Source organism: Brassica rapa, chromosome A09, assembly GCF_000309985.2.
Source record: "Brassica rapa cultivar Chiifu-401-42 chromosome A09, CAAS_Brap_v3.01, whole genome shotgun sequence".
NCBI lineage: Eukaryota > Viridiplantae > Streptophyta > Magnoliopsida > Brassicales > Brassicaceae > Brassica > Brassica rapa.
The window spans coordinates 1,243,629-1,268,310 of record NC_024803.2 but is presented as its reverse complement, the minus strand read 5'-3'; the positions used below and the strand labels follow the sequence as shown (position 1 = coordinate 1,268,310).

Below are 24,682 nucleotides of genomic sequence, written 5' to 3'. Positions count from 1 at the left end.
TGTATATTAAACTCCCTTTCACGGTACATGGACATCCTTTAATTTTTTTGTCAATTAATTTAGTAAAACTTCATAATACTCCTTAAATTGGTTGACTAACCACTATAAAATCGTATTTTCTAGAAAACGGGAGGAACAAAAGTTCCAAACCTCTTTGAACTTCATCATATGTTAGTGAATGATGCAACTATGCATTAAAATAGAATTTTCATTTTTTTGAATTTTTCTCAAAATCTATGGGTTAACCCCTACGAAAATATTTAATTTTTCGGTAAATGCTGTATATACTGAAGCCTATGATTTTTAGCGTAGTTTTAAAATTTCTAACCACATTCTACATTTGTATTAATGTATATTAAAATCTCTTTCATGGTACATGGGCATCGTTTAAATTTTTTGTCAATTAATTTAGTAAAACTTCATAATACTCCCCAAATTGGTTGACTAACCACTATATAATCGCTATTCTCTAGAAAAACGGAGACAACAAAGGTTCCAAACCTCTTTGACCTTCATCATATGTTAGTAAATGATGCAACTATGCATTAAAATAGAATTTTCATTTTTTTTGATTTTTTCTCAAAATCTATGGGTTAACCCCTACGAAAATATTAAATTTTTCGGTAAATGCTCTACATACTGAAGCCTATAATCTTTAGTGTTGTTTTAAGATTTCTAAACAGATTCTACATTTTTATTAATGTATATTAAACTCTCTTTCACGGTACATGGGCATCGTTTAATTATTTTGTCAATTAATTTTGTAAAACTTCATAATATTCCCCAAATTGGTTGACTAACCACTATAAAATCGATATTCTCAAGAATAACAGAGACAACAAAGGTTCCAAACCTCTTTGACCTTCATCATATGTTAGTGAATGATGCAACTATGCATTTAAATAGAATTTTCATTTTTTTGAATTTTTCTCAAAATCTATGGGTAACGAAAATATTTAATTTTTCGGTAAATGCTCTATATACTGAAGCCTATGATTTTTTAGCGTAGTTTTAAAATTTCAAACCACATTCTACATTTGTATTAATGTATATTAAACTCTCTTTCATGGTACATGGGCATCGTTTAAATGTTTTGTCAATTAATTTAGTAAAACTTCATAATACTCCCCAAATTGGTTGACTAACCACTATAAAATTGCTATTTCTCTAGAAAAACGGAGACAACAAAGGTTCCAAACCTCTTTGAACTTTATCATATGTTAGTGAAAGATGCAACTATGCATTAAAATAGAATTTTCATTTTTTCGAATTTTTCTCAAAATCTATGGGTTAAACCCCTACGAAAATATTGAATTTTTCGGTAAATGCTCTATATATTGAAGCCATTGATTTTTAGTGTAGTTTTAAATTTTCAAAACACATTTTACATTTTTATTTATGTATATTAAACTCTCTTTCATGGTACATGGACATCGTTTAAATTTTTTGTCAATTAATTTAGTAAAACTTCATAATACTCCATAAATTGGTTGACTAACCACTATAAAATCGTTATTCTCTAGAAAAACGGAGACAACAAGGTTCCAAACCTCTTTGACATTCATCATATGTTAGTGAATGATGCAACTATGCATTAAAATATAATTTTCATTTTTTGAATTTTTCTCAAAATCTACGGGTTAACCCCTACGAAAATTTTAATTTTTCGGTAAATGATCTATATACTGAAGCCTATGATATTTAGTGTTGTTTTAAAATTTCTAAACACATTCTACATTTGTATTAATTTATATTGAAATCTCTTTCATGGTAAATTGGAATCATTTAAATTTTTTGTCAATTAATTTAGACAAACTTCATAATACTCCCAAAATTGGTTGACTAACCACTATAAAATCGCTATTCTCTAGAAAAAAAGAGACATCAAAGGTTCCAAACCACTTTGACCTTCATCATATGTTAGTAAAAGATGCAACTATGCATTAATATAGAATTTTCATTTTTTTGAATTTTTCTCAAAATCTATGGGTTTACCCCTACGAAAATATTTAATTTTCGGTAAAAGCTCTATATACTGAAGCCTATGATTTTTAGTGTAGTTTAAAATTTCTGAACACATTCTACATTTTTATTAATGTATATTAAACTCTCTTTCATGGTACATGGGCATCTTTTAAATTTTTTGTCAGTTAATTTGGTAAAACTTCATAATACTCCCCAAATTGGTTGAATAACCACTATAAAATAGCTATTCTCTAGAATAGCGGAGACCACAAAGTTTCTAAACCTTTTTGACCTTCTTCATATGTTAGTTAAATATGCAACTATGCATAAAAATTAAATTTTCATTTTTTTGAATTTTTCTCAAAATCTATGGGTTAACCCCTACGAAAATATTGAATTTTTCGGTAAATGCTCTATATACTGAAGCCATTGATTTTTAGTGTAGTTTTAAATTTTCTAAACACATTCTACATTTTTATTTATGTATATTAAACTCTCTTTCATGGTACATGGGCATCATTTAAATTTTTTGTCAATTAATTTAGTAAAACTTCATAATACTCCCTAAATTGGTTGACTAACCACTATAAAATCGTTATTCTATACAAAAAAGGAGACAACAAAGGTTCCAAACCGCTTTGACCTTCATCATATGTTAGTGAAAGATGCAACTATGCATTAAAATAGAATTTTCATTTTTCGAATTTTTCTCAAAATCTATGGGTTAACACCTACAAAAATATTGAATTTTTCGGTAAATGTTCAATATACCGAAGCCATTGATTTAGTGTAGTTTTAAATTTTCAAAACACATTTTTACATTTTTATTTATGTATATTAAACTCTCTTTCATGGTACATGGACATCGTTTAAATTTTTTGTCAATTAATTTAGTAAAACTTCTTAATACTCCTTAAATTGGTTGACTAACCACTATAAAATCGTTATTCTCTAGAAAAACGGAGACAACAAAGGTTCCAAACCTCTTTGACCTTCATCATATGTTACTGAAGGATGCAACTATGCATTAAAATATAATTTTCATTTTTTTGAATTTTTCTCAAAATCTACGGGTTAACCCCTCCGAAAATATTTAATTTTTCGGTAAATGCTCTATATACTGAAGCCTATGATCTTTAGTGGTGTTTTAAAATTTCTACACATTCTACATTTGTATTAGTGTATATTAAACTCTCTTTCATGGTACATTGGAATCGTTTAATTTTTTGGTCAATTAATTTAGTAAGACTTCATAATACTCCATAAATTGGTTGCCTAACAACTATAAAATTGTTATTCACTAGAAAACCGGAGACAACAAAGGTTCCAAACCTCTTTGACCTTCATCATATGCATTAAAATAGAATTTTCATTTTTTTGAATTTTTCTCAAAAAATTAATAAGTAAAACTACATAATACTATCAAAATCAGGAGAATAACCATTACAAAATGACAGTTTTATTTTCAAAAACGGAGACAACAAAGGCTTTAAACCTCTTTCAACATCATCATTTATTAGTGTAGGATGAAAATATGCATTAAAACAATATTTTCATATTTTTAGAGTTTTTTTCGAAATCTATATGTTAACCCCTTACAAAAATATTGAATTTTTTAAAATGTTTTATATAATGAACCATATAATCTTTAGTGTTGTTTTAAATTTTATAACCACATTCTATATTTGTATTAATGTATGCTAAATTCTCTTTCATGGTACATAAGCATCGATCAATGTTTTTATAAATTAATTTAGTAAAATTTCATATACTCCCTAAATTAGTGGAATAACGATTATAAAATCGTAATTTTCTAGAAAATGAAGAAAACAAAGGTTCTAAACCTCTTTTACCATCACCATATATTAGAACAGGAGGCAACTATGCATTAAAACAATAATAATATATTTTTTGAATTTTTTCCAAAATCTATGTGTTAACCCCTATGAAATATTGAGTTTTACGTTAAACGCTCTATATACTCAAGCCTAAACGTTTTAGTGTTTTCTAAAAATTTCTAACCACATTCTGCATTTATATTAATGTACGTTAAACTCTCTTTCATGTTATATGTGAATCATTATAATTTTTTGTTAATTAATTTATAAAACTTCGTAATGCTCCCTAAATCGGTGGAATAACAACTTTAAAATCGTTTTTATTTTTTATAAACAGAGACAACAAAAGCTCCAAACCTCTTTTAACATCATCATATGTTAGTGCATGATGCAACGATGCGTTAAAACAATATTGTCATATTTTTTGAAATTTTCTCAAAATCTATGTGTAAATGTTTGAATTTTGGTAAATGTTTTATATACTGAACCATATAATCTATAGTATTATTTTAAAATTTATAATTATATTCTACATTTATATTAATGTACGCTAAACTCTCTTTCCTGGTACATAAGCATCGTTCAATTTTTTTATAAATTAATTTAGTAATATTTCATATACTCCCTAATTTAATAGACTAACCATTATAAAATCGCTATTCTCTAGAGAAATGAAAACAACAAAGGTTCCAAACCTCTTTGACCATCACAATATGTTAGTACAGGACGAAACTATGAATTAAAACAATATTATTTTATTTTTTGATTTTTTCCCAAAATTCATGTGTTAACTCCTATGAATATTGAGTTTTACGTTAAACACTCTATATATTGAAGCCTAAACTTTTTAGTGTTGTTTTAACATTTTTAACCACATTTTACATTTCTATTAATGTACGTTAAACTATCTTTCATGGTATATGGGAATCATTAAAAATTTTATCAATTAATTTTGTGAAACTTCATAATTCTCCCTAAATCGGTGGAATAACCGCTATAATATCGTTATTTTCTTGAAAAACGGACACAACAAAAGCTCCAAACATCTTTCAACATCATCATATGTAAGTGTATGATGCAACTATGCATTAAAACAATATTTTCATATTTTTTGAAACTTTCTCAAAATCTATGTGTTAACCCCTATAAAAATATTGAATTTTGGTAAATGATTTATATACTGAACCATATAATCTTTAGTGTTGTTTTAAAATTTATAACTATATTTGACATTTATATTAATGTATGCTAAACTCTCTTTCATGGTACATGAGCATCGTTCAATTTTTTTTAAATTAACTTAGTAATATTTCATATACTCCCTAAATTAGTGGACTAACCATTATAAAATAGTTATTCTCTAGAGAAATGAAAACAACAAAGGTTCCAAACCTCTTTGACCATCACAATATGTTAGTACAAAAGGCAACTATGCATTAAAACAATATTGTTATATTTTCTGAATTTTTCCCAAAATCCATGTGTTAACCCCTACAAAAATAGTGAGTTTTTCGCTAAAAACTCCATATACTGAAACCTAAAATTTTTAGTGTTGTTTTAAAATTTCTAACCACATTCTACATTTCTTCTACTGTACGTTAAACTCTCTTTCATGGTATATGGGAATCATTATAATTTTTTATCAATTAATTTAGTGAAACTTTATAATACTCTCTAAATCGGTGGAATAACCACTATAAAATCGTTATTTTCTTATAAAATGGAGACAACAAAAGCTCCAACCACTTTCAACATCATCATATGTTTGTGCATGATGCAACTATGCATCAAAACAATATTGTCATATTTTTTGAAATTTTATCAAAATCTATGTGTTAACCCCTTACAAAAATATTGAATTTTGGTAAGTGCTTTATATACTGAACCATATAATCTTTAGTATTGTTTTAAAATTTCTAAGCACATTCCACATTTGTATTAATGAATGTTAAACTCTCTTTTATGATACATGATCATTGTTCAATTTTTTTATAAATTAATTTAGTAAAATTTCATATACTCTCTAAATTAGTAGACTAACCGTTATAAAATCCCTATTCTCAAGAGAAATAAAGACAACAAAGGTTCCAAACCTCTTTGACCATCACCATATATTATCACATGAGGTAATTATGTATTAAAGCAATATTGTTATATTTTTTGAATTTTTCTCAAAATTTATATGTCCCTACGAAAATATTGAGTTTTACGTTAAACGCTCTATATACTGAAGCCTAAACATTTTAGTGTTATTTTAAAATTTCTAACCATATTCTACGTTTGTATTAATGTATGTTAAACTCTCTTTCATGGTATATGGGAATCATTATAACTTTTTATCAATTAATTTAGTGAAACTTCATAATACTCACTAAATCGGTAGAATAACCATTATAAAATCTTTATTTTCTAGAAAAAGGAGACAACGAAGGCTCCAAACCTCTTTCAACATCATCATATATTAGTGCATGATGCAACTACGCTTTAAAACAATATTTTCATATTTTTGAAATTTTCTCAAAATCTATGTGTTAACCCCTACAAAAATATTGAATTTTGGTAAATGCTTTATATACTGAACCATATAATCTCTAGTATTGTTTTAAAATTTCTAACCACGTTCTACATTTGTATTAATGTATGTTAAACTCTCTTTTATGATACATGATCATCGTTCAATTTTTTATAAATTAATTTAGTAAAATTTCATATACTTCGTAAATTAGTAGACTAACCGTTATAAAATCGCTATTCTCTAGAAAAATAAAGACAACAAAGGTTCCAAACCTCTTTGATCATCACCATATATTAGGACAGGAGGTAACTATGCATTAGAGCAATATTGTTATATTTTTGAATTTTTCTCAAAATCTATGTGTCTACGAAAATATTGAGTTTTACGTTAAACGCTCTATATACTGAAACTTATACTTTTTATTGTTGTTCTAAATTTTCTAATGACATCCTAAATTTGTATTAATGTATGTTAAACTCTGAGAATTGTTCTAATTTTTTATCAATTAATTAATAAAATTTCATAATATTATCAAATCACTGGAATAACCATTACAAAATCGCTATTTTATTGAAAAACGGATACAACAAAGGATCTAAACCTGTTTCAACATCATCATATATTAGTGTAGGATGCAACTATGCATTAAAAAAATATTGTCATATTTTTTGAAAATTTCTCAAAATTTGTGTTAACCTCTACAAAAATATTGAATTTTGGTAAATGCTTTATATACCGAACCCTATAATCTTTAGTATTGTTTTAAAATTTCTAACAACATTCTACATTCGTATTAATGTATGCTAAATTAATGGACTAGCCTTTATAAAATCGCTATTTCTAGAGAAATGGAGACAACAAAGGTTCCAAACCTCTTTGACCATCACCATATATTAGTACAGGAGGCAACTATGCATTAAAGCAATATTGTTATAACTTTTGAATTTTTCTCAAAATCTATGTGTTAACGCTACAAAAATATTGATTTTTTACGTTAAATGCTCTATATACTGAAGCCTAAACTTTTTTAGTGAAATACTGCAAGTCCAACACCGATTCCTTAGATAAGAAAAAAGGATTTGTAGCTCCAGTGCTCTGCCAAATAGCCGCAGCATCCGCCATCGTATACATATTCTACTGTCCTCGCCAGTGGACTCCAACATCTCTTCCCTCAAAGTTTGGTTACTTCGCCGGTATATTAGATATATAATGGTCACAAAGGCGTTCAGGTATGCTGCAGTTTGTAAATCGTTTAATTGATATGAGCAATAGGGAGTTTAAAGGCCAACTTTTCGAAACGAAGCGGAAGGTGGTACTTCGGCGTTTTCTGGTGGTCTTTCAAAACAAGTCCATCAAGAAAAGGATCAAACAAGGGCCCAATGATCGACCTGAAACCACTTGATGTTCTCGAGAGTCTCTCTAATACTGTTTATCTTAACTGTTTATTTGTTTCTATTGTCTGAAATCTTTTAATGGTTTTTGCAGTTGGATGCTCATTTTGTGGAATGTAGGCAGCACAGAGATTATGGTAATGAAAGGTATTATATACTCAAACAACATCAAAGAAGCCAAGTATAACAAAGGCAGTCAAGTCGTCATCATTGCCTTACCCGCTTATTCCCTTCTTAAGGAGCTTCTACGCTATATCAAATCCAGTTCCATCGGTTTGTTGCTCAGTACCTTGCAATATGGTTACACGAACCGTATCTTTAGAGATTCTCTGAATCATAAATGTTGTGCGTTTTCATGTAGATGACAGTGTAAGGGAGATAACTACAAATAATCTTCCCAAAAGACCATCTTTGATTGGTTTTCAACTCCGTTTCTTATCATTAAATACCAGGCTGAAGCAGAAACCTATCTGAAGAAGAAGAGTATCTTGGAAAGTTGGTATTGCTGTTTGGAGATTAAGAGAGACTTAAAAGCTCTAATTATCTTCATTTGACAGGAACTAAGAAAAGCTGAGCTTCACAACTAAGCTTGCAGGTAAGCATATAATAAAAACTTCACATGTAAATAAATGTCTTTTCGCTTTAACCTGTGTTCGGTTTTGTTTCAAAGGCTTCAAGGATGCCCAAATCAATATCAAGATATCCAACATTCAGAAGACATTTTAACCACATGGAACTTTGGAAAAACTTTAAGTTATGTTTAGTTGCCGTAGGTTGTATGTATATATGATATGGGTTTTATTCGAGATAGATTTTTTTGCAAGTTGCTATCTAATGTATGATGGCTTTGGTGGAAATAGGATTCTTGCAGGTTTCTTATTATTGTCATGATACAATCCATTTGGCTTTGGCTGAAGAAATCCAACGTCTTAAAGAATAATTTATAAAATAATGTAGATGGGTATGTTGTGGGATATTGAAGATGTGTCAACTGATAATTTTTGTCCCTTTAAACCATTAATGCTAATAAATTTTGTATTTAATAATGTAATTGGATAGTTTTTTTTTGTTTTAGTTAAATGTATACCACTCCGATAGAAAACTAATTAATTTTGTTTATAATCTTCACTTAGAAAACATACTTCCTCTGTTTCTTAAAAAAATGTCATTTAGAATTTTATTTTTGTGCCGTTAAGTATTTTCAATGCGGAATTTTAAATAAATTTTTATTTTTAACTTTATTGTGTTAGTGAATTAATTAAAAGGCAAAAATTTTAGTGTGTAAACAAAAAATAAAATATAATTTTAAGTGATTTCTTAATTCGTGAAAAAATTTCCGGTGTCACTTTTATTAAATACAAGAAGTATATTTATTGTTTACAAAGCTTTACCTATGATGAAAACAAAAAAGGTTACTATTTAAATGGACAGATATATAGAAATTTCATATAAATGCTAATCTGTAACTACAAAAGCACTTACCAATTTCTTAACATTTTTCAAATTTTTTTACGAATCTTTGACTACAAAAATAAACAAACAATTAGTTACGTTATCATAAATAAAGACACTGTCCTCATAGCAAATTAAATTTAAACTTCTGTGTATGGACATACAGTATTACGGTTTACACATAGCTCGACAACGTCACATTCACTGACAACGATCTAATAAAAACCGATGACACCACCACTGGGAAAATCAGACACACCCCACCCTCGCAATATATTCATAAATTGATATGATTAACAAATTTTAAATTACCACAGAGGCCGAACATGAACGGAAACCAACCAAAGTTTTTTTTTTGCTGAAACCAACCAAAGTTTCCCCAGATCAGCCTGTAAATTATTACAAATTCATCAAAAACTTCAACAAATCCACAAATCCACTTGAAATCTGACCTACAACATCATCATCACGGTTAGATCACCTCATATAACCAAAAAAAAAAATCTTGAATGCCCCACCAAATTTTCCTCAAATGAATAAATAATTCCAAAACAATAACATAACAACATTCAAATCTCCCAGAAGAAGCTCACTTAAAACATTCCTCAACCAGTAGAAAGGGAAGCATGGAAACCAATTATCAGAAAGCATCTAAAGAGTTCAGTTCTAAAAACTCATGTCCTGCAACTACGATTTAAAAAAAAAAAAATTAAGGGTTTCAACTTCAACACCAGCTTCTACCATCCCAGTTCATTACTATGATAAGAAGTTCAAATCATAAGTGACTAAAAACACTTATTAAACATATAATCAACAAATTCATTCCAACATCCTTAATCAATAGCCCATCATATAATCTCAGCCCACCAACTTCCAATACTACCGTGGAAAAACTCAATTATTGGACCACAACATGAAAACTCTAACCACCACACTAGCTTAGCACATATATAAGCCATTCGTATCTCTTTACAAAACAACCTAAGTTCAGAAGTGGCAATCGATAATGGAATAAAAGTGCCATCATTGACCTTAAAAACTTAATAAGTATATATAATTTTGACATTATCCTTATCAATGGTCATGTTAGCCATTGCCACACTAGCACCTCTCCATACTTGCATTTAAAACACTAGCTCCTCTCTTTCTTTCAAATATTACTAAAGTAGATTCCTCAAAGATTTAATTTGCAATTTTAACAAAATTACAAACATCATCGTAAATTTTATAGAAAAAAAATGAAGAAACAACACACAAACACATGCAAAAAACAATTCATCAAAACAAACCTCCCCCGAGCCCTATTGTTTACAAACAACATTAGGCTACAAGTTTTCAACATCCTTATACTATACAGAATATTAAAAATTGGCAAATATCATAGCAAATACTGTTTCACTATTGGGAAATATCAGAGTTTTTGCTTAGTATTTTCCACAATTTCATAGTAACATTCCCCCTTCTTTCATCAGTCCCCTCTCTATGACCTTAAAGACAACCCTAAGACAAAACATTTACTATGTTACACCCACTATATTTACGATATACACATTACATAAAACTTTACACTAGCATGCCAAACACATAAAATACAACCATATCAAAAGCTCTATATCTATTGACAATGAACATTATCCAACAAAATCATAAATTATAAACCGAACAACCTGCGCGAAGCGCGGACAAACCTCTAGCTAATATAATATTATTGATCACAATGATGGGGTGTTTTGCTTTGATGATGTTAAGCGAATCAAAGTAATGGTGTTTTTCAAAGGTGGAATACATAAAGAACACAAAAACTTGTGAAATTATGAAGAGTTTTTATCTTTCTATGTTTGCCTCAAAAAAATTTTTTTATCTATTTTCTTTTAAGACTTCTTTAATAGCAACTTTGGAATGTGACTCTCTTCAAAATTTACAGCTTGTGGGGGATAAACACCGAAGGAATTCTGTTGAAGAACCAAATTAAAACCGTTTTGGACCATTTGAAAACTGTCTTTTAATTATCACCACATATGCTTGAGTCAAATCTATTGTGCCTAACCTCATGCATCACATCAACTCAAAATTCCAAGATACTAACACATTTGTAAAAATGGAAGTAAATTACTTTCTTTAGTCCCAAGAAAGCATAAATAATTTGTTTTTTTATTCTCAAAAGCTAATAAAAAGTAAACATATCTGCCTACAGTTCACAATAGTATGTCTTATACTAGGCGACCATGGCGGGTGCAGCTGCTAAGGCTTTTGCTGCTCTTATTTTCGTTTCTGTTGGAGACTGGGATCTGCAGGCAGACCAACCGGAGTAGACTCAATCTTGTGTGAAGTAGTTCGTGGGTTTTTAGGAGGCTTAAGCGGTTCTTTTTCTAAACCGGGTGGTCGAATGTCCGGTACAATCTCATCTGCCGGAGTCTTGGGATTCGCTACATCATCCAAACCCTACAACAAAAAACATATCACAATTAATAATTAATAATCTTGTTGGTTAAGTGAGTATAGTTATGTTTTAAGACCTACCTCTAAATTTTTTTAGCATGATTGGTAATAAAAACAACATTTTAAGAAACAATCTACATTTTTTGTTGTGACAATGTAAAGTCAAATTAAAGTGTAATTAATGACAGAAAATGTAAATAAAAGATGGATGATACTTCGGGGTCTGTTGGGAAAAGACTAGGCTCGTCTCCATCGTTACGACCATGGATATCAGGATCAGCAGTTCGACCGGAAGAAGCTAGTCTCTTGGCGAGAAGAGGACGACTGAGAGACGAACGAGACGCTGCATTAAGAGCTCGTGAAGAGAGCATTATATCTGACTATGTTTCGTTATCTCTGAATGGATTTAATTAGAACAATAAGGAGTGTAGTTTTTTTTAAATACACAAAATAGCACAATGCTAAACCCTAGTTTCCCGGGGAAAGACACACTATGACCATGATAATAACCTCTAATGTATCCTATCTTTAAGGCCAACCCAGAAGCCATCAAAGTTGGATTTGTATGTAAGTTTGACTATAACTCCGCTCTCGTTTTAGAATCTAAGACCTATTCAAGCTCCTGTGTTTTCTACAAAATGATTTACGTCTTAACTGAATCCATATTTATGATTTAGTTAGGCATTTACAAACATTATATAAGTTTAATAATAAAGCAAACAAATGAATTGTTGATATATCGTGAAATTTGGTACCATTCAAAAGAATTAGTTAGCTTTGGGAGTTCGTCATTCTTAGGTCTATGGGACGGTAATGAACAAGCCTATATATACGAAGTGGTTTAAATCTGTTAAGCCCAATTTTGTCCGAGACAAAAGTGAGTTGAACCAATTCAAGAGTTTATTGGACACGAGAGTTTATAGGTATCATAAATGTATATATTTTATTGGACACAGATTCGGCCGAAACAAATCCTCACTTCTGCAAAGTAAATTAATAACAGAATTGGTCGACAGGAAGCAAATGAATGTATTTTAGAAATTTAGTATTATTGCAAACAATTCGTACAAATTAACCATCGACTAGAAACACTCAAACACACTAATTAAATTTATAAAATAAACAAATAGATGATATGTTTTCTTGCAGATTAAATGTTTCGATATAATTAAAGACAAAGACATACCCTAAGAACCTTCCAGTGTGATAAACATGCACATCTCTATGCATGTATAAACCATACGTTCATGTCATATAATATGCTTCATCGCTAGACCGTCATCGTCCCTTTGCCTTTGCAACGTCCTGTATAAGCCTGATTTTGCATCCTCATTTGCTCGTAAAATCTCTCAATAAACTCCTCCGCTTTCACGTCAATCATCTCATCACCTCCATCAACGTCACGATAGCAATCCTCATCATCATCATCATCTTCATCTTCATCAAGACAGTCCATATCACGCAACGACTTTGCCGATCCATATCCGGAGATTCCCGAAGAGCAAGAAGAAGACGTCGCCGTGAAAACCTCTACCATCTCTGATAGCCGATCGTCATTACTCGCTGGAGGTTTCTCCTTCACCGGAGAAGCCGGTGGCATTATCGTAATATTAGACGGTGGCTGCATGGTAATCTTATCGTTTTTCAACTGCTGAAAGGACTCAACAACTCGCCGCCAAAACCCATTTCTAAACGGCTTTGTCCTCCTACGACGGCGAAGCATGTACAAAGCTACACCAATCACGTGCATGCCACGTGATCTTTTCTTCTTCATCTTGTTCTTGATCTCTTCTTCTCTACCATTGATCTGGTTTTTGACTTCCATGGTGAACAAAAGAGATTCAAGAAGGGGTGGGGTGGTTTCCCTGCAATGAGCAGGGAAGAGAGATTTGAAAGAAGAGCCCAAGGAGAAAGGTTTTGTTCTTGATGTCTATTTATATGAAAATAAATACAAGGGTGTAATTTAGTAATTTAAAATATTAGGGGTGAAAAGTATAAGTATTAAATAGTTTAGGGTTTAACGGTGGAAGTAAAAGCTGTCTTTTAAGAAGCTTTCACGTCATAACTAGAAAAGACAGCGCTCTCCATGCGGTAGTTACGTGAAGAGGAAGTTAAGGAAAAGAAATACAGCTAAACGCAAACTCAATTAATGCCTATACTAATTATTCTAGAAATTACTAAATTAGTTACTTAAAAACGCTAGTTAAATCTGTTATTTTTCCCTAATAAACATTTCATGATCGATCAATTTAATTAAGAATTTTTTAAAAGATTATAATTAATAATTATTATTGATTTTACATAAATGATTAATGAGGGAACCCTAAATTGGTATAGTCACTTGCACGAAGGAATAGCCTCAAAACATGGTTCCATGCAAATGGCACTAAGTTCCAATATTTCGCATATATATCACTCTATTCACAATTGGATTTTTCTCTCAAGTTGGTCGGATTATGCGGAATTTACCCTAATTTTTTAGAAACATTTATTTATATATATTCCACCGCAATTGTCTTACATTTCAATGTTTCTTGTACACGAACAAACTTCAACACATCAATATACCAAAGTCCAAAATTACTTCAGCTTATACGACATGATCTAGTAACTACACTGTCTACACATGGATTTGTAAAGAAAAGTAGGCCATTAATTAGTCTTGTTACCTTGTAATTGTTGTTGTTTCGATATAATTGACTCTTTCAACAAAACAATAAAGACACAAGTTCAAACAATATTATACTATCAAACAAATTAAATAAGAACTGCAACACATATTGATAGATTTTTCTCTACATTTTGAATATTATCAAACAAACGTATAATACGTAGAATAAATCTAAATTAAAATAGTCCATGTTTTATTCTCCTTCTAAAAAAAGTAAATAGTAAACACTAACTCCAAGTATACAGATGATATAATTGGTCTCCACGTTGGTGCAAACGCTCTGATGGCGTGGGAGAAAGTGAGAGCTGGTCAGAAGTTTGCAAACGTTGCAAAGAGGTTCACGTGGGACCAAGGGGCCATAAAGCTCGGCTATGTGGTGCGTTCAAATATGAGAGCTATCAGAACAACCATGACCCGGTTTCTTAACCGGATTTTGGATCTGACCGGTCGGTCAAGCAATCGATGACGTGTGTCAGCCCCTTAGAAGCGAAGACCGTTTTGGTGAGCTTGCATTGAAGAAGTGTAGGTGCCGTTCGCTTTACGTCGCTGCGTGTGAAGCTGACATATTCAACCGTGGAAAATTCAACAATGTTTGCTAACGACTAAGAACAGTGGTACTACTATGTTTAGTGGGTGTTTTAGACAAAACCAAAGGATTTGGATTGCATAATGGAGAAACTGACAACGACAGATACATATATTACATTCAGACATAAAGAAAAGTATGCTCTCATCATAGTCTCTCCTTGTGCTTGACTTTGACTTTAATCATGATCAGTTTCTCCATCTTCTTGCTTTTGTTAGTCCTCTCTTAAGTTCAACGATAATCATTTGACTTATGGGTTCACTGAAGAAGGAAGGAGAGATGGAGCAGATCGGAGACGAGTTTACGGAGGCGATACTGTACGTCAATGGCGTTCGTAGAGTGTTACCTGATGGCCTTGCTCATATGACACTTCTTGAATATCTCAGAGGTGTGTATATTACATGATAATCACTTTACTCTTGTATTTTTGGTCTTTGGTTTCCGATAAAGTTTTAGTGTTTGGGAATATGAGTAAATGGTTAAAAGTACTCAACAAGTTTAGTTTTCAAATCAATTTTAGCGATGCAAAGACTTGAATTGTGGGATTTTTGATTTTGGTTTCATCCATTGATTAGTTTAAATATGAATTGTATACATCTCAGTAAAGACTATATGCATAAAAGTTTTTATATAACTTGCTAAAAAAGCCTTTCTTGTTTCCTTTAGATTTAGGACTGACCGGGACAAAGCTGGGGTGCGGTGAAGGTGGTTGTGGGGCTTGCACGGTGATGGTCTCTAATTATGACAGAACATCAAACAAATGCATGTGCGTCTCTTTCTCTCCATATGTTGGTTGAGTTAAGCCCTTCTTGTTGATTCTTTCTCCAACATAGATTTTTATAATTGCAGACACTATGCTGTCAACGCTTGTTTAGCACCTCTCTATTCCGTAGAAGGAATGCATGTAATATCCATTGAGGGAGTTGGTCATCGCAAACACGGCTTGCACCCACTTCAGGTAGATGCTTTTTTTTTTGTTGGTTCTAGTTTCCGGAGAATCTATGATGTCCACCTGATATGATCCTTACTCCCTCTCCAAGGAGTCATTGGCATCTTCTCATGGTTCACAATGTGGGTTTTGCACTCCCGGGTTCGTCATGTCCATGTATGCGTTACTGAGGTCTAATAAAACCCCACCTTCTGAAGAGGAGATCGAAGAGTCTCTCGCAGGAAACTTATGTCGCTGTACTGGTTACAGACCCATTGTTGATGCCTTTCGGGTTTTCGCAAAAACTAATGATGCTCTATACAGTGGCTTATCTTCACTTAGCCTCCAAGACGGTTCAAGTATTTGCCCATCTACTGGTAAACCTTGTTCATGTGGTGACGGTAGATTCCAGCCCATCTCTTATAGTGATACAGATGGGGCTAAGTATACGGAGAAGGAGCTTATCTTCCCTCCTGAGCTTTTACTGAGGAAGTTAGCTCCTCTGAAGTTGAGAGGAGATGGAGGGATGATATGGTACAGACCCGTGAGACTTCAGTACTTGCTCCATCTCAAGGCAAAACATCCTGAAGCAAAGCTACTGGTAGGTAACACTGAGGTGGGAATCGAAATGAGGCTGAAGAGGTTACAGTATCAGGTGTTGATATGCGTTGGTCAAGTCCCAGAACTTAACACAGTGAATGTTAATGACAATGGTGTAGAGATTGGTTCAGCTTTGAGACTTTCTGAGCTCCTGAAACTATTCAGGAAGGTTGTAAAGGAGCGTCCTGCACATGAGACATCAGCTTGCAAGGCTTTTATTGAGCAGCTGAAGTGGTTTGCTGGGACACAGATAAGAAACGTTGCTTCCGTTGGTGGGAACATATGTACAGCTAGTCCTATATCTGATCTAAACCCTCTTTGGATGGCTTCAAGAGCAGAGTTCAAGATAATCAACTGCTACGGAGACGTTAGGTCGGTACGTGCAAGAGATTTCTTCAGTGGCTACCGTAAAGTGGATATGGAGAGCAACGAGATCTTGTTGTCAGTGTTGATACCGTGGACGAGGCCTTTGGAGTATGTGAAAGAGTTTAAACAGGCCCACCGTAGAGAGGATGATATAGCTATCGTCAACGGTGGAATGCGTGTGTTTCTCGAAGAGAGAGGTGGAGAGCTGTTCGTTTCTGAAGCAATAGTTGCTTTTGGTGGTGTGGCTCCGGTTACTTTGCGTGCAAGAAAGACTGAGGAGTTTCTGATTGGAAAGAGTTGGAGCAAAGGTCTTCTTCAAGATGCGTTGAAGGTTATACAAAGTGATGTGTTAATTGATGAAGACGCTCCTGGTGGTATGGTGGAGTTTCGGAAGTCTCTAGTCCTAAGCTTCTTCTTTAAGTTCTTCTTATGGGTTACTCATCATTTACGCGATGTAAAGCAAGCTTTAGAGACTTTCCCACCCTCTTATACGTCAGCTGTGCAATCGTTTGCTCGGCCATGTAGAGCTGGAAGACAAGACTATGAGACAGTAAGACAAGGAACAGCTGTTGGCTTGCCGGAAGTCCATCTTTCAGCAAGAATGCAGGTATGTTGGCAGGGGCAGGCCCTGAGATTTTGAAGGGGTATAGACGATTTAGTAAAGATTTTAATAGTTTGAGGACCTAGAATATTTTTTTACAAAAATTTGGAGGCCTATATATAATTTTTTAAAAACATTTGGGGGCCTGAGGCTAATGTTCCATCCAATGTTCTGGTTATTTTCTTAGCCACGCTAGATCAAGTGGTGTGACATATGTCTTGTTGATTGATATATGTGATAAGAGTAGACAAGAGAAAGATGCTTGAGTGTAAGTAAAGTCGTTATTTCCAGCATAACACAATGTCTCAACTCTTCAACACTCTTGAACTTTCATGTAGGTCACAGGGGAAGCAGAATATACTGATGATACTCCAGTGCCTCCTAATACCTTGCATGCTGCTTTAGTGCTAAGCAAAATGCCACATGCTCGCATAATTTCTATTGATGATTCAGAATCCAAATCTTCACCTGGTTTTGCTGGTCTGTTTCTTGCCAAAGACGTTCCAGCAGATAATAAGATTGGACCTGTGGTAGCTGATGAAGAATTATTTGCTACAGATGTGGTCACATGTGTGGGACAAGTAAGAAGACTTGAAACTTTTTCTTTCTTAGCTTTTTATTAAACTGTGTCTGGATTTTTTCAGGTCATTGGTGTGGTTGTTGCGGATACACATGAAAATGCAAAAGCTGCAGCAGGAAAAGTTGAAGTTGAGTATGAAGAGTTACCAGCAATATTATCAATCAAGGAGGCTATTGCTACTAAAAGTTTCCACCCAAACACAGAGAAAATGCTAAAGAAAGGAGATGTAGAGATATGCTTTCAGTCAGGTCAGTGCGATAGGATAATAGAAGGAGAGGTTCAAATGGGCAGCCAGGAACACTTTTACATGGAGCCTCATGGTAGTTTGGTTTGGACAAGTGATGGAGGCAACGAAGTTCATATGATCTCATCCACTCAAGTAAGCATACAACCAGTAGATAGCCCTTAGGTCACTGTAGTTTATATTAACTAATTATGATTTTAAATGAAAAAACGTTTTTTTTCTGCTTGATTTAAATATATGTAGGATCCTCATAGGCACCAGCTATATGTTTCTCATGTTCTTGGACTTCCAATGTCTAAAGTGGTATGCAAAACCAAAAGAATTGGTGGTGGCTTTGGTGGCAAGGAAACGAGATCAGCCTTCATAGCTGCTGCTGCTTCTGTTCCTTCCTACCTATTGAACCGACCAGTGAAACTCATACTGGACAGAGACGTGGACATGATGATATCTGGTCACCGTCATAGTTTTGTTGGAAAGTACAAGGTAGGTATCTTCCCCTCTTGTTTCCATTTTTTGGACTCACCAAAAAAAAAATCATTTTAATTGTTTTTCTGCTAAATTTACAGGTTGGGTTTACAAATGAAGGAAAAGTTTTGGCGTATGACCTTGAAATCTACAACAACGGTGGAAACTCTTTGGATCTTTCCCAAGCTGTTCTTGAGATTGCAATGTTTAACTCTGATAATGTCTATGATATCCCACATGTGAGGATCAGAGGGAACGTTTGCTTTACTAACTATCCTAGCAACACTGCTTTCCGAGGCTTTGGAGGTCCACAAGGCATGCTTATAACTGAAAATTGGATCCATAGAATCGCAGCTGAACTTGATAGAAGCCCTGAAGAAATCAGAGTGAGTTGAATGTTTCCTGAAAGTTTGTAGTATATTTTTCCTCATGTTTTGATGCTTTCTTGGGTGTTACTTTAGGAGATGAACTTTCAAGTGGAAGGCTCTATCACACATTACTCTCAGTGTATTCAGCATTGCACACTGCATCAGCTTTGGAAGGAGCTGAAAGTGTCTTGCAACTTTCTAAAGGCTCGTACAGAAGTTGATGAGTTTAATAGCCATAACCGGTGGAAAAAGCGTGGTGTGGCTATGGTTCCTACAAAGTTTGGCGTATCATTTACCAAAACGTTCATGAACCAGGTAACTTTTGTTTTATCTAGCTTGCATTATAGTATCTTGTGGAGCAAGAAACAGAGTTATTGTTACTTATCCATTTTGATTTTTGGATGTTAGGCAGGTGCTCTTGTGCATGTGTACACAGACGGTACTGTTTTGGTGACACATGGAGGAGTAGAGATGGGTCAAGGATTGCATACAAAAGTTGCTCAAGTTGCTGCGTCTGCCTTTAACATTCCCCTTAGTTCCGTTTTTGTATCAGAGACAAGCACCGACAAGGTCACATTTATTATAAATATATCAAACTGAAGTGTTGAATCACAAAATTGTTCGCTCCTCTATATATTGATAGGTTCCAAATGCGTCACCAACCGCTGCTTCTATGAGCTCTGACATGTACGGTGCTGCGGTTTTGGACGCTTGTGAGCAGATTAAAGCACGAATGGAACCTGTTGGTTCTAAACTCAGTTTCAACTCTTTTGCTGAGGTAACTCTAGTTGAATCCATGAAATATTCTTTGCATTTTGGATGAATAAAACTCTCTTCATTTTGACTTGTTATGTAGCTGGCAAGCGCATGCTATTTTCAACGAATAGACCTCTCGGCTCATGGCTTTTACATTGTTCCCGACGTTGGCTTTGACTGGATCTCTGGTAAAGGAGACCCTTTCAGATATTACACCTATGGAGCTGCATTTGCGGAAGTTGAGATCGATACATTAACCGGTGACTTTCACACAAGAACGGTCGATATAAAGTTGGACCTGGGATATTCTCTTAACCCAGCCATAGATATTGGACAAGTACTTGAAACAAAACCACTTGAAATCATTAAGACAAGAGTGTTGCGTTTGTGTCTGAAACCTGAACATGTTTTGCAGATAGAAGGAGCATTCGTACAAGGGTTAGGTTGGGTAGCTCTAGAAGAAGTGAAATGGGGAGATGCATCTCATAAATGGATTAAACCGGGGAATCTACTCACTTGCGGACCTGGAAACTACAAGATACCTTCCATTAACGACATTCCCTTCAACTTCAATGTTTCTCTTCTCAAGGTATATATATATATATGTAACAATAAAAACCTTTGTGACTTTACTTGGAAGGCAAGAAACTTACCCAAGATGTTTTTTTTTCTATTAGGGGAATCCAAACTCAAAGGGGATACATTCGTCCAAAGCGGTTGGCGAGCCTCCGTTTTTCCTGGCATCATCGGTTTTATTTGCGATTAAAGATGCAGTCAAAGCGGCTCGAGCCGAGGTGGGTCTTGGCAGCGAATGGTTCCCTTTGGACACTCCTGCTACTCCAGAACGTATCAGGATGGCTTGTTTCGATGAGTTTACTTGTCCGTTTGTGAGTTCAGATTTCTGTCCTGAGCTTAGTGTTTGAGACATGAGGAGGTGTAAACTCACAGGTTTTCCAGACATAAGCAATAAATTCTGTACCAAGTTGTGTTTGAGGCGTTTGCTTAGGTGACCAAAATCACTTAAGTGCTCTTTTGAATAATGTATACCGTAAAGTCTCATCCCTTACGTTAAGAATATATCATGTGACCCCTCATCCCTTGTATTCCATTCCATTTGACAAGATGAAACCTGCAGTAGCTGCAACTTGGACAATCATATGAAGCATACTCAGAACTGGCTCTCTCAGTCAATTACTAACCGTTACTATCACTCACATTTACTTATTTATATGATTATGCTCTCCACATATACCGTGGAATAGCTGTTTATTCAATATTCAATAAACTTATGTAAAAGCTAGAGCACTTATAATTCTCACTTGCAACCATTCCATATAATGATGAAAGTTGTACGAAAAGAATTTCCCATTATACTATATACAATAGTCACAATTTTTCAACAGCCTAAATTACACTTTTTACATTCCACATCATCATCTCTTTCTTCCACATAATAATTCAATAATCATCTAACTTTTTTCATCTACAATAGTTTTTTTTAAGAACATTCAACACCCTACTCCACAATTTTATTTCATATTTTTTTAAAAATATTTCATTTTGTAAACAATATATTAAAATAAATATATTTCAAGTTTTAAATATCTTTAACTTAAAAAATTTAACATATTTTATTGTTTTATATTTTAAAAATAATAAATACAAAAATAAAAATCACCTTTAAACAAATAAAATTACAAAATAGTGAAAATGACAAAAAAACCTATATATCCAAAAAGAATGAGACTAATCTATATGTATAGATCATAAAAAAAATGATGATTTTTGGTATAATTTTTGTTTTGAAAAATATAAGTCACCATAAAATAATTAAGTTTTAATAATTTAGAGGAGAAAATAAAACACACAGATTTTTTTTAACCAATAAAATGTTGCATGTGGAGCCCAATGAAATATCACTTTTTTCATATGTTGCCATGTGTTACTGTTGGACTCACTTTAGTTTTATTTAACATGGAAGCTGTTGAAAAAAAAATTGAACTGTTTTATCCCATTGTTAGTAGTCTTAGAGCATCCGCAACAACAATCCTTAAAGAGAAGTCCTTAGAAAAAAATAATTAAATAATCAGTGAACTCCACCAAAGCTAAGGATTCAATCCTTAAAATCCCTAAATAAAGATTCTTTTTTAGTGAATCCTTGCACTATTTGTGGATCCCCACGACATGTGGCAGTCCGCGACTGATTGGTATTTATTTTTTTTATCTGAAAAAAATAAAAAAATTATAATTAAAAATCAAAAAACATTTTTTCTAAAGATTCCAATGGAATATCACCATTGGAATGCTCTTAGTTGTAGTTGTTGGTTTCTGTCCTAAATATACTAAACTATTCAACCATAATAAGTGATAACTATTTTAATAGTTATTTAGTGACACCACCAAAACTAAATGCAAGTCTATATTATTTTAAAAGAATGCCTTTGAGACTGATCGGATCTAACATAGCTTTGAAGTTTGATCCAACTTTGAGATTTACCCATCTTTCTTCTTCCCCTATCTCTTCGTATACTAACTATCAAATGGAGTCTGAGGGAGTGTCGTTTCCATTAATCCACGAGCATCCTATGAAGCCCTGGAATGATTTGAGGAAAGGTGATTGTTGTGGACGCTTCGTATCTGTGAGTGATGGATACTATTGTATAAACTGTGATTTTTTCGTGCACAAGAAATGTGGCGACAATCTCTCTGAATTCATCGTCCACCCATCTCACCCCAATCACACTCTCCGGATTCGATCTAAGAAAGGTTTTTGTATATGTCGTTTATGTGGAAGGGAAACTTGGAATACATTCTATCGTTGCAAGGTGTGTGACTTCAAAGTGGATCTAGACTGTGCCAAGCACCCACCACCACTAGTTATTGAAAATTTCGAGACGCACAGCCACAAGCTTACATTTCTCAAGGAATTGACCGAGTTCTACTGTTGTGCTAAATGCGGGAAAGCTGGTGATGGATTTACTTACAAATGTGAAGAATGTGATGTAGCCTTCCATGTTGATTGTGTATGGCACCCAACAGGAGAGCTAAATTACTCGCCAGAGGTAAGCCATTCTTACCACTCCTTGCATCCTCTTAAACTCCTCAGAGGTCCACCACCTGACTATTCTGATGGTAAATGCCGTCTTTGCGAAAATGAGGTTGATGAAGAATTGTTTTATCATTGTTCTTCTTGTAACTTCACCTTGGATATGCGCTGTGTTCTGAACTCACCACCACAATCTCTTGTTGATTTGAAAGCTCATGGTCACCAACTCACCCTCCTTCCAAGACTCTTTTCTTTTTCATGTAATGCTTGTGGGCTGAAAGGAGACCGAAGCCCCTACATGTGTGTTCAATGTGATTTCATGATCCATCAAGACTGTCTTGGTCTTCCACGTGTTATTAACATCAATCGGCATGATCACCGTGTTTCTCGTACTTTGATTCTTGGTGTTGTGAATTCTGTGTGCGGAGTTTGTCGCAAGAAGGTGGATTGGACTTGTGGTGGGTTTTCTTGTCAAAGGTGTCCTGGCTATGTCGTTCATTCTAAATGTGCTACTAGAGAGGATGTGTGGAACGGAAAAGAACTCGAAGGAATACCTGAAGAAGAAGAAGATGTAGAACCATATGTGGTGGTAGATGAAAACACAATACAACATTTCAGCCACAAAGAGCATAACCTAAGGCTCCATGGGAATGGTGTTCTCTATGAGGATAACAAGTGGTGTAGTGCATGCACCCATCCCATCGGTCTCCAATCCTTTTATGACTGTATGGATTGTGATTTTTCTCTCCATCATAAATGTGCTGAGTGTCCTAAAAAGAAATGGCATGTGCTACACAATGAACGGCTCACTTTAGTTACGAACAAGGAGCTACGTGTCTTCAGTTGTGATGCTTGCAATCGAACGTCCAATGGTTTCATATACAAGGATGGTGATAAGATGTTAGATGTCTTGTGCGGTTCAATTACGGAGCCATTTGTCCATCCAAGTCATCCCGAACATCCCTTATATTACATTCCAACAGGAGAACTATGCGATGGTTGCAGCAACATAGAACGTCGGATGCTTAGGTGCGTTGAAGGTGATTGTGAATATGTATTGGGTTTCAAATGTGCCACTCTACCACAAGTGGTAAAGCACAGAATAGATGATCATCCTCTCTCACTATGCTATGGCGAGAAAAAGGCAAGTGGTAAATACTGGTGTGACATTTGTGAGGAAAGAACCTATCCAAATAACTGGTTCTACACGTGTAAAGATCAGCGGGCTAGTTTGCATACAGAATGTGTGCTCGGAGACTTTGAAGGGCTCATGCCAAGAAGCGTAGCAAAGTTGTGGGGCGAATCATATGAGGTGGAGCTCAATAATAGTGTAACTCGCCCATTTTGCAGCAGGTGTAAGTCTCGTTGCATGTACCCTATCAAACTCAAGTTGCTTGGAACCTCAGGAACATACGCTTGCTCTTATTTTTGCTCATCTTAATTAATTTCGAGAGGTCTATAGATATAAATCATTAAAACTATAAAGTGTAATAAAGTACGCCATGAGGCAAGATATTTATTCGTTTTAGAATTTCTTGTATTCTTCCTTGGACAAGTTCACTTCCATTATGAGTTGATATCCCTAATGTACTTATCATACCCATAATGTTTGTTATAACAGAAGGCGTGCTGTTTTCTTTAAAATTATAGGTAACAGATTCTTGAGAAATAATAATAAAAATCACTGTGACACATAGTGTAACAAGCTTATGAACATCATCTTTTGAAATTCTGGTGCTTGACTCAGCCTTGCCAACAATCGCTAGTCAAAAATCACTACAAATTTATATTACACCTATTGAGCTGCATTTGCAGTAGTTGAGATCAATACATTAACTGGTAACTATCATACAAGAACAGTCGATGTAAAG

At 33.9% G+C, this 24,682-nt stretch overlaps 4 protein-coding genes across 9 annotated transcripts in view; 2 read left to right on the top strand and 2 right to left on the bottom strand.

Annotated features, from left to right (window-relative positions):
• Positions 1 to 6,400: 6,400 nt before the first annotated feature.
• LOC103836774 lies at positions 6,401 to 12,381 on the bottom strand. The gene is made up of 2 exons (XM_009113068.3): positions 11,816 to 12,381; positions 6,401 to 11,603 (listed from the first exon to the last, which is right to left on the bottom strand). Exons 1-2 carry the CDS (start codon positions 11,969 to 11,971, stop codon positions 11,421 to 11,423), a joined length of 339 nt encoding a protein of 112 aa, XP_009111316.1. The 5' UTR covers positions 11,972 to 12,381; the 3' UTR covers positions 6,401 to 11,420.
• Positions 12,382 to 12,661: 280 nt separating this feature from the next.
• LOC103836773 lies at positions 12,662 to 13,496 on the bottom strand. The gene has a single exon (XM_009113067.3). It carries the CDS (start codon positions 13,423 to 13,425, stop codon positions 12,871 to 12,873), a length of 555 nt encoding a protein of 184 aa, XP_009111315.1. The 5' UTR covers positions 13,426 to 13,496; the 3' UTR covers positions 12,662 to 12,870.
• A 1,513-nt stretch (positions 13,497 to 15,009) lies between these two features.
• LOC103836769 (xanthine dehydrogenase 1) overlaps positions 15,010 to 24,682 on the top strand; it is a 57,260-nt gene continuing 47,587 nt past the window's right edge. The window contains exons 1-14 of one of the 4 annotated variants that reach the window (XR_004451767.1): positions 15,010 to 15,245; positions 15,524 to 15,623; positions 15,707 to 15,815; positions 15,898 to 17,358; positions 17,691 to 17,933; positions 17,997 to 18,311; positions 18,420 to 18,659; positions 18,743 to 19,027; positions 19,103 to 19,324; positions 19,418 to 19,579; positions 19,653 to 19,787; positions 19,866 to 20,102; positions 20,181 to 20,354; positions 20,443 to 20,483. Coding sequence is in view for 3 of the 4 variants with exons in the window: in XM_033280889.1 (XP_033136780.1) it covers positions 15,110 to 15,245; positions 15,524 to 15,623; positions 15,707 to 15,815; positions 15,898 to 17,358; positions 17,691 to 17,933; positions 17,997 to 18,311; positions 18,420 to 18,659; positions 18,743 to 19,027; positions 19,103 to 19,324; positions 19,418 to 19,579; positions 19,653 to 19,787; positions 19,866 to 20,102; positions 20,181 to 20,354; positions 20,443 to 20,688 (4,065 nt within the window). In the remaining variant the exon portion in view is untranslated. Of the gene's footprint in view, positions 15,246 to 15,523; positions 15,624 to 15,706; positions 15,816 to 15,866; positions 17,359 to 17,690; positions 17,934 to 17,996; positions 18,312 to 18,419; positions 18,660 to 18,742; positions 19,028 to 19,102; positions 19,325 to 19,417; positions 19,580 to 19,652; positions 19,788 to 19,865; positions 20,103 to 20,180; positions 20,355 to 20,442; positions 20,919 to 24,682 lie in introns of those variants that run through there. The other 3 variants (XM_033280890.1, XM_033280889.1, XM_033280892.1) reach the window with 3 other exon arrangements.
• LOC103836770 overlaps positions 21,172 to 24,682 on the top strand; it is a 50,268-nt gene continuing 46,757 nt past the window's right edge. For 2 of the 3 annotated variants that reach the window (XM_033280894.1, XM_018654977.2), the window contains exon 1: positions 21,172 to 24,166. In XM_033280894.1, coding sequence (XP_033136785.1) covers positions 22,201 to 24,166 — 1,966 coding nt within the window. In that variant the 5' untranslated portion in view covers positions 21,172 to 22,200. The remainder of the gene's footprint in view (positions 24,167 to 24,682) is intronic. The other variant, XM_033280893.1, reaches the window with a different exon arrangement.

Coding starts and splice junctions, on each gene's coding strand:
- LOC103836774 (XM_009113068.3), bottom strand. CDS start 11,971: ATGCTCTCTTCACGAGCTCTTAATGCAGCGTCTCGTTCGTCTCTCAGT. Junction 11,604..11,815: donor TTTTCCCAACAGACCCCGAA/GTATCATCCATC, acceptor TTTTTGTTGTAG/GGTTTGGATGATGTAGCGAA.
- LOC103836773 (XM_009113067.3), bottom strand. CDS start 13,425: ATGGAAGTCAAAAACCAGATCAATGGTAGAGAAGAAGAGATCAAGAAC.